The following is a 13,749-nucleotide window of genomic DNA, read 5'->3' as shown; positions in this document are numbered from 1 at the left end:
ACCTTCTTGGATTCCGATTGTGCTTGGGCCAACTCAGCAGCCATCTTTCCTTTCTCTTTGTTGGCCTCGACGAGGTCAGCCATGGCGTCGTCCCTCGCCTTTTCTACTTGCCCAAGCAGTTTCTCTCGGTCGATCGACCTCTGCTCCAGTTTTTGCACCTTAGCGGCGTCAGCTTTCATGAGAGCCTCCAGGTCGACCGCCTTGGCGCGAAGAGGCACAATTTTGCTTTCCAGCTCGATCTTCTCTTGGGCAAGCTGGTGAACTTTGTGGCGAAGGTCAGCGGCTTCCTTGCGCGCCAGCCTGAGCTCGGTATTCATTGCATCCTCCACTCGGGAGTGTTCGATTTCTGCGAGCGTCAGGCTGAAAGACAATTTCTCCACCTCGACCTTCATAGTGCTATTGTCAGTCTTGAGGTTGAAGAGATCGTCTTGAAGCCTCCTGGTGGAGCTCTCCACAGCCCTTGTTATGATCGCTGGGATATCCTCTGCTATGGTTTTCAGCTTGGCAGTTAGAGGCTCCCACATCCTTGTGACTTCAAGGGAAAGGTTTGCTGCTTGGAGAGGCGCCAGGGGGGCTTGTTGTGGGTTCTCGCCGCCACCTTCCTTAGCAATATCTTCAGCAGTTGCTTCCTGGCGTGGCGACGCAATCGGGGATTCGGTAATCAGAATGGGAGAGGTATGAGCAACCTCATCCCCGATTGGAGCATTTTCTGCAGCTGAAGCGTTTGAAGGGGGGCCCCCTCCAGCTGACACGTATGGCGTAGAGGCGCTTGGGGGGTCCTCCAGGAAATTTGGCTCTTGGGCCTCAGCTGCAGGTGGCGCAGTGGCCAGTGGAACCGCTTGGACTGGAGAGGGAGGAGCCTGCGGTGTTGGCGATGATGGAGGAGGAGCAGGCGTCGATGGTGGTGTTGAGGTTGGAAGAGGGGGTGGAGCAGGTGGTGAAGAAGGGGCCACCCTCTTCCTCTTCGTAACGAGGCCATCCTCGGTGACCTCGTCATCCTCTTCTTCCTCCTCATGGACGACTTGAGGGGCTTTTCTTTTGGGTCTCTCAAGGACCAATTTTTTGCGTTGGGTGGTGATCGCCCATGAATGATGGCCTTCTCGACCGCCGAGTTGGGCACCGTTTGGGAACCGGTCGCCAACCCGTGGTTTCGGGCGAGCGCCTTCAATTCGGCGAGCATGCCTTTGCCCAACATGTTGTCTGCATAAAACGAAAATGTATGGGTTAACTCAAAGAAGAAAAAGATAAGTGTATAAGGTAACAAAACAGCAGAGCAGATGGTATGTGCAGGAAAGGTAAAACCAAAGTCTTGTGCATAACGCACAAGACGCCCAGAACAGTTAAATAGAAGCAGTGTCGAAGCAACAGTTTGAATGTCCTAACCTATTTGGAATTCTAGCTGATCTTCATAGAATTCGAAGGATATCAAGGTGGTGGTCAGGAATGTTATATTGGCGTCCGCCACCCTCTTCCAGAAAAGACAGAGGTCTCTGTCCAATGCTCCCATGCTGTCAGGACTTCTGGGCCTCCTGAAGCAGCTCTTGGACTCCTTCTTCCCCTTGTCCACCCAGTACAAGGGGAAGCCATCAAGAAGGGAGGCGTCCTTGTCGTTCGCACGTACTTGAACGAACTTCCCCTTCCAGTCTTTGTACGATTGCTGGAAGATGGTAAAAATGGACCTCCCAGCAATCGCGTTCAAGCTGACCCACAGGCGTTCTCCTGGGTGCTTGGCTTCGAAAAGGAACAAGAACACGTCCACCGACGCGGGCAACCCCAGGTGGTCGCACGTTATTTGAAAGGCTCGAACAAACGCCCAGCTGTTGGGGTGAAGCTGGGCGGCAGCAATGTTGAGCTCGGTCAGAAGTTCCCTCTCGAATCGGGTGAAAGGGAACCTGAGCTTGACCTTCTTGAAAAAAGTCGTATAGACAAAGCAGAAGGGCCCGTCGGCGCTTACTTTGTCATCAGCACACACAGGCAGATCGGCGGGGCAAGGCAGCACCATCATCTTCTCGTCGTGCTCCTTGTGAAACGATTGATGGATCTCGTCCCCCTTAGTCAGCCGCAAAACTGCTCCCGCAGTGTTCACCGACGATGTCTCCCTCAGAAGGGTCGAGTTGGCCCAGGGATACAAAGTTTTGAAGTCGGGCAGGGGAACGGGGGCTCCTCCAGCGTTAGGTGGAGTCGCCTGGGCCAGGACAGGTTGGGAAGACGCAGGCCTCTCAGCCTGCGAAGACGAAGCGCCACGAACGTGTGTTGGGTCGTGTGCTTGTGAAGGAAGGTTTCGTGCTGAAGGAGGAGGGTTCGGGGTAATCTTTGTGCGAGTCATGATGGCAGCTGCATAGGAAGAAGAAAGGAAAAATGGTCAGGGGGTTACAGAGGCTGACTCGATCATAGAAGGAAGGTGAAGAACGAACGAATGAAGGTTCGTTGCGACGATTGACGAAGCCCTAAGTTGCGCAGAATGAGAAATGGAAAAAACAACCCACAGCGTATGCACCAGGCAGCTACAGGATGATGCAAATCGGTGAAAATGCAAGGAAACCCAGCAGATGAAGGAAAGTAGTTACCTTTCGATGATCAGGAAGACGGTGGAGGAAGATGATGATCTAGAGCGTTGAAGAGCGTTGAGAGTTTTCGCAGAAGGAAGTTAGAGCGTTTGCAAGCACGAAGAAAGTGATGGAACAGTGGAGCGTAATGGGTTTAAGTGTTTTCGAAATGGTTTTAGGAAGCGCAAACGGCAAATGAAGAGAGCCGTTGATGAAGCCACGCGTCAGACGATGAGTGAGGGGTTTGGTGGGGCGTCAGAGCAGCAGAAGGTACAACCGCTTGGAATTCTGCGTCAGTGCCACGTAGATCGGTGTTAACGAAGGCTTTTTCAGTCTTTTCGCTAGACAAGTCTTCACTTAAGACTGGGGGGCTTGTGTACCGCCCTGGTGGTCGGGTGTGATGACGTGGCATCCTGCTACAGTATAGGCGTGTTGACAAGACGCCAGGTTGGCAAAAGGGAAGGAAGTCGGGGGGCTCGTGTAGTCGCCAGTTGTTGTATTGGCGTGTTCCGATCTTCAGCTTACCAGAAGCGGCGATCGCCAGGGTGAAGATCGAAGTCGCCAGATGTAGATTCAGGCGACCTAGTCGTTGGAGATCGCCAGAGCGAGCACATCGCCGAAGATGAAGGAGAAGCAGATTGTGAAGGCGGCCGGCGAGACCACAGGGAAGGAGTATGAAGGCCCCTAACTCGCCAGTTCCAGTAGAGATCGCACTCCCAAGTTAGCTATGCACTGGGCAGTACCATGCATAAGTAACTTAGCCAAAATGAGAGTAGAAGCAGCGCCAAGTCAGGGAGCCTCCAGATGATGGCACGTGTACAGTTGGATGCGAGCCACGTGTCCAAGTCTGTAACTGCCAGGAGAGAGAAAGCTACCAGGTATATAAGAGTTCTTAACGAACTTTCTGAGGTACGCACGTTCAGTTCATACACTTTACGCTTGCGAGTTAGAGCTGACTGTGAGAGAGGATTTGCACGGTTCTTGTTCTCTTAGTATTTGGTGATCCCGTCACTGACTTGAGCGTTGGAGTGCGATCGGCCGCAGCGGCGCCGTACTGTTTCTTTGCAGGTTCTTGAGGTAGATCCCGAAGAGGAACGGAGGTGAGAAGCGGTGCGCACGTAGATCCTTTGACGAGGCAGTTTCCAGCGTTCCGGTCAACAGGCAGGATCAGAGCTCTACAATATGTTACCATCACTAGAGCAAAACTATCTTGTGTTTTTAACAAAATGTCTTAGTTCATGCACAACTCTCAAGCTCATCATATGAAAGTTGTGAAGCGCATCCTAAGGTACCTTGTGGAAACTGTTGATCTTGGTTTACTCATTCATAAAGGTTCAACCTCGTCTATCATTAGATTCTGTGATGGTGATTGAGATACGGTATCTACAATGGGATATTGTGTCTACCTTGGTTCCAACATCATTGATCGTTGCCTAGTCTTTTCATAAACAAAAAGCAATGTCACGTAATAGCATGAATATTGATCAATACCGTAGCATTGTTGTTGTTCTTGCATAAATCATTTGGATCTTATCTGTCTGAGTTGCACATCACCACTTATATCCCAAAAATTTATTCATGCACTTCAAAACCAAACACTTTAAACTAAATCTTCATTTTGTTCTTGATTACATTTATCAAAAGAGAGACATTTTTATTCATTTATCTACTTGCTATACTTGCTATCAAGTTGCAGATCTCCTACTAAACCAAACCAGTTTCTGGACCTTCATTTCATGATGTTTGTGATAAACTCATTAGTTTAAGGGGGATTTTAGACAATATGTATAATTACATGGTTCTATGTGCACGCTTCTCTCTTATATAAGTTACACTTCTATTTATCTATTATTATGATGATATGATAATAAAACAATTTCTTCTTCTTTTGCTTCTCACTTCCTCTCTTAAAATCTTATGAAACAATTTTCATTGAAATTCAAAAAAGATAATCCAAATCTAAATTTTATAAAACACTATCATTAAACTATGTTGATGCAACATAAAAAAAACCATAAATATAAGACCCCAATATTAAATAAAATTTTAGAACATAAGAGTATAAAACTAATTTTCAATCTAAGACCCAATTTAGCCTATTAATATCCTGATTCGCCAATATCTTCATTTAATCATAATAACATTAAAATAATATTTAAATACAATAATTAAATCAACATTTTAAGTTCTAAAATTTAAAATGTAAATAAAAATTATTAAAATGTACATTTTATAAGATCTTAAAACAAAAGTTTAAAAAAAAATAGAAATCAAACGTCATCATATAACTCTCGCATGGGTGATGTTGCTCGTTAAGTTAGAATAAACTGCATTACTTGATTAAAGAACAATACAATTTGTCAATTGACAGAAAATCATGAGTCATTTGGTTTAAAAAAAATGCAGGACTCATGAACAGAGGGAGTGGTCATTTTAGATCCAAAACAAATAGCATTTTTGCAACTCTCTCTCCTGAATCGAAAGCATGAACCAAAAGCTCATATTATAATGGTCATCACAAGGAAAATTTACAAGTCAATAAAGGCGATATAATGAAGCAATGTTTTTGCTCACTAAAAGTTGTCCATTACACGCATCATGGCAGTCAACCAGACAAGTTTGATGGAACAATATTTCAAGACTGCGTCGTCTCAACTAACAAAACTAAGAGTGTTTTTGTCCATACAAAATTATTTTTTCACCCTTTTTAACTTCTTCCATGTTCTACATTTACATGCAAACAGAACAACAAATTACCAAAGGATTATACCTTTTTGTTCTCTTGAAAAACATTTATTAACATCCTTCCGGCCAAAAACTTCTAAAGTGCTGATACTAAGCAGATGTCAGGCTATTATTTTGGTAGTACCAGATGACTCTGCATCTTTCATCCCAGTATCTCCTGGGAAAACAAAAAAACAATTAATCGCCAAAACTCAAGGCATAGTGCAATAGCTGATATGCATAGATAATGTGGATTGACCACGTCCAATCTCTGATTAATCTAACTACCATTGAAAAACATTTCGTACTACAGCTTTACATGATAGCCATGTTATAACATTTTTTGCATAAAAACATACATAGTAAAAGAAATTCACACCATTAGTAAAACGAAATGTGTCTCAATGCTGTGTCACTGTTAACTATGCAGATCACATATGGAGTCAAACTGGGATATACTATGGTCAAAATTGAAATATAAAAGGATAAGTAGTTTCAAGAGAAATACAGTTTGATTTGAACTCTAATGCTTAGGTTTTGGTTATAGTGTGTACGAGTAAATGTATTCATTTAGGTTCTCTATGATGATGTTATATTGAGTATTTTAGGATTTAGTGGGGTTTCAGTAAGAGAGACAAATAATTTGTTATATTGAACTTTTGTCTGTTTCGTTATTTTCGCATTTTTAGTCTTCTTACAATTTGATTATAAGGAAATATTGGCAGTACTGTTTCCTTCTTTTTCAGAAAGTTAACGTTTAACAGTTGACTCAACCGTTTTGACTCCAGCACTGCTTTCCCTATTTCCCTATCACTGTTTCTCTATTATCAAAGGTAATTTTCAAATGAAAAGCTACTTTTCTTGGTAGATAATCAGAAAAATTCACATACATTCTGCTGTTTCGTTAAGAAATAGAAAAACCAAAAAAAAACTCTTTTTATCAGGCTTTACCAATATGATTATGGTCTAAGCCATTCTTTTTGGATTTAATGTAGATATATCGAGAGCAAAAAATGAAAGCCAGATCTTTAAAAATTACAGCGGTCTTGACAAGTAACAAATTATGTCCATGGTCTTCCAACAGTATATATTATCAACGTGCTTGATACACATTTAATATAAGAATGTGAAGGAGGTTTAGTTCACTTTTTTACAAATTGAACCTCGCTTAATCAAAAGGCAATATCTTTTCCTGAAGGCACAAGCTAATAATTTATTATAAGGAATCAAAAGTATTAAGTTTTTTATGGAAAATAAAACATGTATTATAACAAGAACAGAAATAATTTAATATTTGTTCCTCCTAAGTACTTGAAAGCATTTAGGGTTTAATTGAACAAATGTCTCCTTAAACATTTCTAAAAGAGAGAAAAAAAATTAAATGCGCTTCCCCATAAACTAAAATTGGTTTATGTATAAGCTAATTTGTAAAAAATTTCTCATAGTTTCTTTAGATTCTTGTTTTTAACTTTTGCATAAGATAATTTTAACTTACAGAGAGACTCATTTAATTTTTTCTTCTTATTTTCTTGTCTAGAAAGGTTTATGAAGAATATTATCCAAATAGGCCCTATTTAGAGTGTACTACATGCTGCTGAACCAGCTCCTCAGGTCAGGACACTCGTTAACAAAACCCTTTCTAGAGACTATAAGCATAACAACAAGAAGGAAGGTCCATTTCCTCCTGAACAACGGATCATGTTATAAGCACATCGATACTACTAAAGTACAAAGGATTGGAGTACAGGCACAAAAATGCCCAACCAATAGTTCAAGCATAGCTAACACAAAACCATATATAAAAGGAAAAATGATTGTAGGAATATATAAAGCAACCTATTAAGCAATAGAGCTGTTAGTTTGTTAATAGAGCTGTTAGTTGTTTTAGTGGGTCTTTCTCTCTTGTATATATTAGGTTTTATCTCCTCTTTGTAAACACTTTTCTTCAATAATAATCTTCTTAAATCTTCCCTGTATGAGCACTCAAGAGCATTGATTTTTTTTTTTCCTCTACCCCTCTTTTTCTTCCTCTGTTTTTGTCCTCATCACCATGTCCGTAACATCTCCTTCCGCTGCCTCTTCTCAAACCATCATGTCTCCTTCTTCTTCTTCCTCCACACAATTGCATACCTTTCCGGTTCCTCTCTTCTTAAAACTCGACGATGATAACTATCTCATATGGAAACAACAAATTCTTGCTCATGTAAGTGGTCTTCAGCCTTTTCATTTTCTTGACGGATCTGCTCCTCCTCCACCGCGTTTTCTCACCACCGACGATGCTACCGCCAAAAAGGTTAATCCCGCGTTTCTGGTTCATCAACAACAAGACCATCTTCTGGTTGCGTGGCTTCTTGGCTCCATGACCACACCGATCCTGACCAAAATGGTAGGGTTATGCTCCGCATCAGAAATTTGGGGGAAATTACAGGTTTATTATGCATCTCAGACCCGTGCTAAAATTGTCAAATTAAAGACGCAATTGAAGGCTCCCAAGCGTGACCGATCCATCTCTACATATCTTCTTGACATCAAGAAGATTGTAGATACCCTTGCTGCTACTGGCTCCTCTCTCACTAATGAAGAACATCTTGAAGCCATTTTTTACGGTTTATCCGAGGAGTATGAATCCTTCATCACCGCGGTCACTTCTCGTCTTGATCCCTACACGGTGGAAGATATTGAAGCTTTGTTGATGGCTCATGAAGAACGCCTTGAACGGTATAAAACTCAAGATCACATTTTGCCTCAAGCTCATCTTGCGACTACTCGGTCTTCATCCAACCCTATTTCTAGACCCATGAATGGGTTCCATTTTTCTCAGAATCGTGGTTCACGTCCACCGTTCAGACACAACAACAATAATCGTTTTAATGGCCCTCGTCCTCCTCTCAAGAATTCTTGGACGACTACTTTCGTGCCCAATTCGTCTTCCTCTGCTCGCGTTCAGTGCCAACTATGTCAGAAGTTTGGCCATACGGCTCTGAAGTGTTGGCATCGGTTTGACACTAATCTTTCTTCCCATATTAGTGCTAATTCTTCTCAATTTTATTCTTCAGATAATGACTCTGGTAAGCCATCTTTGTTGGGTACTCCCTCTACCCTTAGTGACCCTCTTTGGTACCCGGACAGTCGTGCTACACATCATATAACCCATGACAGTAATATTTTCTCTTCCAAAACTCCTTACACTGGATCTGAAATGGTTCAACTGGGTAATGGCACAGGTATGCATATAAATCACATTGGCTTTGCAAAATTTACTAATCCTACCACTATGACCACATTACGCTTACATAATTTGCTGCATGTACCTTCTATAAATAAGAATCTCATGAGTGTCTCTCAATTTGCAAAAGATAATAATGTCTATTTTGAGTTTTATCCTAACCACTGTTTTGTTAAAAATCAGGACACCAAGGAAATAATCCTCCAAGGAAAAGTTAAAGATGGCTTATATGTGTTTCCCACAATGCAATGTTCTCTCAAACCCTCTGTTTCCAGTACCACTTTCAATCCTGCATCTTCTACTTTTCAGTTGTGGCACTCTAGGCTAGGACATGCTTCCTCTAGAATTGTTCATAATGTGATGAAACTATGTAATGTTACTGGCCACAAACGTGATTTCTTTTGTCAAACATGTGCTATAGCTAAATCTCATCAGCTTCCTTTTACTGATTCTCTTACTGTTTACACTATACCGCTTCAATTGGTTTTTATTGACATTTGGGGACCTTCTCCTGCTTCCTCTTCTAATGGATCCAAATATTATATTGCCTTTCTTGATGCTTTTTCACGTTATACATGGCTTTATCTTTTGCACTCAAAATCCCAAGTTATGAATGTCTTTATTCAATTTAAGTTGTATGTTGAAACTCAAACTGGTCACATTTTAAAATCAATTCAGACTGATAATGCAAAAGAATTCTTATCTCTTAAAACTTACCTTGCATCTCATGGTATTCATCATCGTCTCATTTGTCCAACACACATGAACAGAATGGCTCAATTGAGCGCAAACACAAACATATTGTTGACATGGGTCTTTCTTTACTTGCTGGTGCATCTTTGCCACTCAAATTTTGGGGAGAATCTTTCTCTTCTGCTGTTCACATTATTAACAATTTACCTACACCTGTTTTACTCAATAAAAGCCCTTATGAAACGCTGTTTTTACATAAACCAGATTACACTTTTTTAAAGGTTTTTGGTTGTGCTTGCTATCCGCTTTTAAGACCATATAATCAGCATAAGTTTGATTTTCGCTCTTCTTTGTGTTTGTTCTTAGGTTATAGTACTCGTAACAAAGGCTATATTTCTTTACAACCTTCTGGAAAACTTATTTTATCTCGTCATGTGCTTTTTAATGAGTACTTGTTTCCTTATTCTTTATCTGATAATCCGTTTCTTCCTCCTATTTCTCCTCCTGCTTCTTCTCCTCATGTTTCCTTCACTAATCCTTTAACTGTTGTTTCCCTTTCTCCTTCTGTAACTGACATTTCATCTGTTGCTCATGATAATGTTACTAGTACTACTTTTGATAATCTTTCTGCTAGTCCTTCACCTGTTTCTGCTAGTACTTCACCTGTTTCTGCTAGTTCTTCACCTTTTTCTGCAGGCACTGTCCCTTCTTCATCTGCACCACCTCCTACTAGTACTAATATGCATCTGATGACAACTCGTGCTAAGGCTGGCATCTACAAACCCAAAGTTCTTTCCACCTCAACTACTCAATCGGATCTAGAACCAACCACATACAAACAAGCAATGCAACAACCTCCATGGTTACATGCCATGCAAGTAGAGTATGCAGCCCTTCTTGACAACAAAACCTGGACGCTTACTCCCTTACCTGCTGGAGCAAATCTTATTGGTTGTAAGTGGGTTTTTAAACGTAAGTTTAATGCTGATGGTACCCTACAAAGGCATAAAGCAAGACTGGTTGCCAAGGGTTTTCATCAAACTGAAGGTTTTGATTTCACTGAAACATTCAATCCTGTTGTCAAGCCAACTACTATAAGAGTTGTTCTCACTATGGCTTTGTCTGCACGCTGGCCTATACATCAACTTGATATAAACAATGCTTTCTTGAATGGAGATCTTGTTGAAGATGTCTACATGCAACAACCTCCCGGTTTCTCCTCCCCTGACTCCACTCTTGTTTGCAAGCTTCATAAGGCGATTTATGGCTTAAAACAAGCCCCACGGTCTTGGTTTCTTAAACTCTCACACACTCTTATTAGTTTGGGTTTTCATTCCTCTAAAAGTGATTCTTCCCTTTTTCTTCGTTTTACACCTAATGGAACTCTCATTATTCTTATTTATGTTGATGATATCATAGTTACTGGCACCTCATCTAATTTAATTGACTGTTTCATTGCACAGTTAAGTGACAACTTTGCTTTGAAAGATCTAGGCAAACTTCACTATTTTCTGGGTATTGAGGTAGCTTGGCTTGCTAATGGATCTCTCCATTTGTTTCAAACAAAATACATACGAGATCTTCTCCAACGTGCTGCAATGCTGGACGCCAACCCACGACCTACACCAATGGTGTCCACTTCACGGTTAACCATTGATGGCTCTGTAGCGGTTGAAAATCCAACTCTGTATCGTTCCATTGTCGGAGCTCTTCAGTATATCACTCTAACTCGTCCTGAACTTTCTTTTTCAGTTAACAAAGTTTGTCAATTTATGCACTCTCCTCGCCTTCACCATTGGAAAGCTGTCAAGAGGATTCTTTGCTATCTTGCGGGCACCTTACATCATGGTCTTCTCCTTCGTCCCATCACTGACTTCTCCATCATCGCCTTTAGTGACTCTGATTGGGGCTCTGATCTCGATGACAGGAAGTCAACATCCGGTTACTGTATTTATATTGGTCGCAATCTGGTTTCGTGGTTGTCTCGAAAACAAAAGGTTGTCTCTAGAAGTAGCACTGAAGCAGAATACAGAAGTCTTGCAGCTGCTCTTGCTAATATCACTTGGCTTCAATCCTTATTCACTGAGCTTCGCCTTCCAGATTCCACACCACATATATATTGTGACAATGCTGGAGCTGTTCTCCTTGCCTCTAATCCAGTTCTCCATTCTAAAACGAAGCACTTTGAGCTTGATCTCTTTTTTGTGCGTGATCGTGTCCAACAACAACGCCTCTCTGTTGTTCATCTTCCTTCTCAATATCAGATTGCTGATTTGCTCACAAAACTAGTATCTGGTGCTATGTTTCTGAAATTCAGAAATAAACTCATGGTTGAACCTATTTCCACCATAAGTTTAAGGGGGATATTAAGCAATAGAGTTGTTAGTTTGTTAATAGAGCTGTTAGTTGTTTTAGTGGGTCTTTCTCTCTTGTATATATTAGGTTTTATCTCCTCTTTGTAAACACTTTTCTTCAATAATAATCTTCTTAAATCTTCCCTGTATGAGCACTCATTCTCTTATCTTTACACAACCTAACAGTGAAAATAAATTCCAACACAAAATTGGTCTCTTCCTTTATAATCCACAAAACCACTTTCCACATAAACAAAATCAAATTTCATTGCCTCATTCAATAGATAGAGTCTAGAGTAGGGTTAAGAAAAGTAAATGAATTACCAACATATGGAGGAGGCGGGCCTTCACCATAGATGGCTTTGAGCCTTGCCAGAGGAACCACCGAAGAATCAGTAGAGGCTTCAGCATAAAGCTGCTGTTTCCAGTTCCAAATGGTCCTTCTAATGGACTTGTTGGATTTGGCTAGAGATTCCTTCTCAGCCTCAAGTGCTTCAATGGTCCATTGTTGATTCATTGATCTTACGCCAAGGGTTGCAAACGAAGCAAGCAGACAAACATTGATAAATGTGTTGTTGTTTGCAGCTCTCGCAGCTATGTCCACTATTCGGTTAACAAACTCCATTTCTTTCCCGAAATCAAATCAAACCCTAAAGAAGAGGCAGTTTAGAAAAAACCCAAATTCTCACCATAATAAGCTAAGATTTTGGAGGGACACAGAAAATCACAGTCACATACCAAAAATTAAGGCCTAATTGCATCCAGTGACATTCTATTCCAAATTCAAAATACCAATTTCATTGTTACCCTAAGTTTTATATAAAACTAAACTATTCTTTTCTTCTTCAAAATCATTCTAAAAGTTCATACTCAAGAATGCAATGGAGTTATTCAACATTAAAAATATGCAGTCGGAATAAAAGAAAATGGTTCATTTGAAATCACAAAAACACGAACGTACCAGAAATGGTGGCGGCACCTGCGACCGGCACAAAACGAGTGAGACGGAGCCTTTTATCTGCCGAAGTAATAACGCAGCAGAAACAGGAAAATCATAGCAACCAAAGAAAGTTTATTTTTGTGTAAATTATAACTTTCGTCACTTTTTTTTCATGTTATTTTCGTGGTTTATTTTTTTATTGCTGTCTTTACATTTTACAAAATTAGTAATCTAAGTCTGATTTTAAATTTTAGATTTTTTTACTATTTTTTTTATTTTTATATACTTTTATTGTTTAAATTACTTTTTATTACGGTTTAAAATGAAAATGTATATAAAAATTACTATTAAACTAAAATTACAGATTTTTATTAAAGTTAGAAAATTAAGATCACATGAAATAATAAAAGACCAAATTATGAATAAAAACTAAATGAAACTAAAATTCCAATTTAACTTTAGATTTATAAAAGTGATAACTAAGGGTAATAGCTACTTTAACAGTTCGGTGAAATATTATATTTTGTTTGGGTGATACAAATAAAACAGGAAACCAAAATTATCCATAAATGAAAAAAAGTAAATAAATATTATAATTTTTTTATTTAAATATGTTTTTAATTTCAATAGATATGATTTTTTTTAATCTATTAAAAATTTATTAATTGAAATTTATAATATTTTTGTAATTATTTTTTTTAGTTTTATCACTATTTATAACAAGTTTAATGACGAAAATGAAAGATATAAATTGATATAATTAAAGTAAAAAAAAATCAAAATTAAGATATGTACGTATTTACTTAAATAGCACATGTGCTATATATTATAAATAAGATAATTATATATAATCTTTAATTTTTATTCAATAATTTGCTTTAATATATTATTTTTATTAAAAAATTAGAATTTCTTTAGATGTTTATAATTTATTTTGTATATATTAGTTTTAATATTATAAGCTCCAACTAAATTGTAATCATCTTTAATATAAATAAAACATTAAAAGTAAATAATAGAATGAAAAAAATAATAAATAGTATATATAATTACCTTAGTTATATTAACTAAAAAATAAATATAACTACTAGTAAAAACTAAAAATGGGCTGTTAAAAAAGGTTAAGAATTTAAAATTAATAACTATTTATATATAAATATGTCGTATTTGAAGAAACTAAAAACTTATTTAAAAATGCTTTTATATTAGTTTTTCTTCTTTTATTTGTATCACTAAAACAAAATATAATAATTTACCGATTATTAA

The 13,749-nt window shown here is 39.0% G+C and overlaps 1 protein-coding gene across 1 annotated transcript; it reads right to left on the bottom strand.

The window, feature by feature from the left end:
• Positions 1 to 5,032: 5,032 nt before the first annotated feature.
• Positions 5,033 to 12,660, bottom strand: LOC137817408 (uncharacterized). Its single transcript, XM_068620701.1, has 3 exons — positions 12,505 to 12,660; positions 11,868 to 12,193; positions 5,033 to 5,448 (listed from the first exon to the last, which is right to left on the bottom strand). The coding sequence occupies exons 2-3, from the start codon at positions 12,166 to 12,168 to the stop codon at positions 5,393 to 5,395; spliced, it is 357 nt and encodes a 118-aa protein (XP_068476802.1). The 5' UTR covers positions 12,169 to 12,193; positions 12,505 to 12,660; the 3' UTR covers positions 5,033 to 5,392.
• Between the last annotated feature and the right edge of the window lie 1,089 nt (positions 12,661 to 13,749).

This window comes from Phaseolus vulgaris, unplaced genomic scaffold, assembly GCF_000499845.2.
Source record: "Phaseolus vulgaris cultivar G19833 unplaced genomic scaffold, P. vulgaris v2.0 scaffold_46, whole genome shotgun sequence".
Lineage (NCBI taxonomy): Eukaryota > Viridiplantae > Streptophyta > Magnoliopsida > Fabales > Fabaceae > Phaseolus > Phaseolus vulgaris.
The sequence above is the reverse complement of the archived record's forward strand: the minus strand, read 5'-3'. Positions and strand labels throughout refer to the sequence as shown.

Coding starts and splice junctions, on each gene's coding strand:
- LOC137817408 (XM_068620701.1), bottom strand. CDS start 12,168: ATGGAGTTTGTTAACCGAATAGTGGACATAGCTGCGAGAGCTGCAAAC. Junction 5,449..11,867: donor CCCGCCTCCTCCATATGTTG/GTAATTCATTTA, acceptor TTGTTTTCCCAG/GAGATACTGGGATGAAAGAT.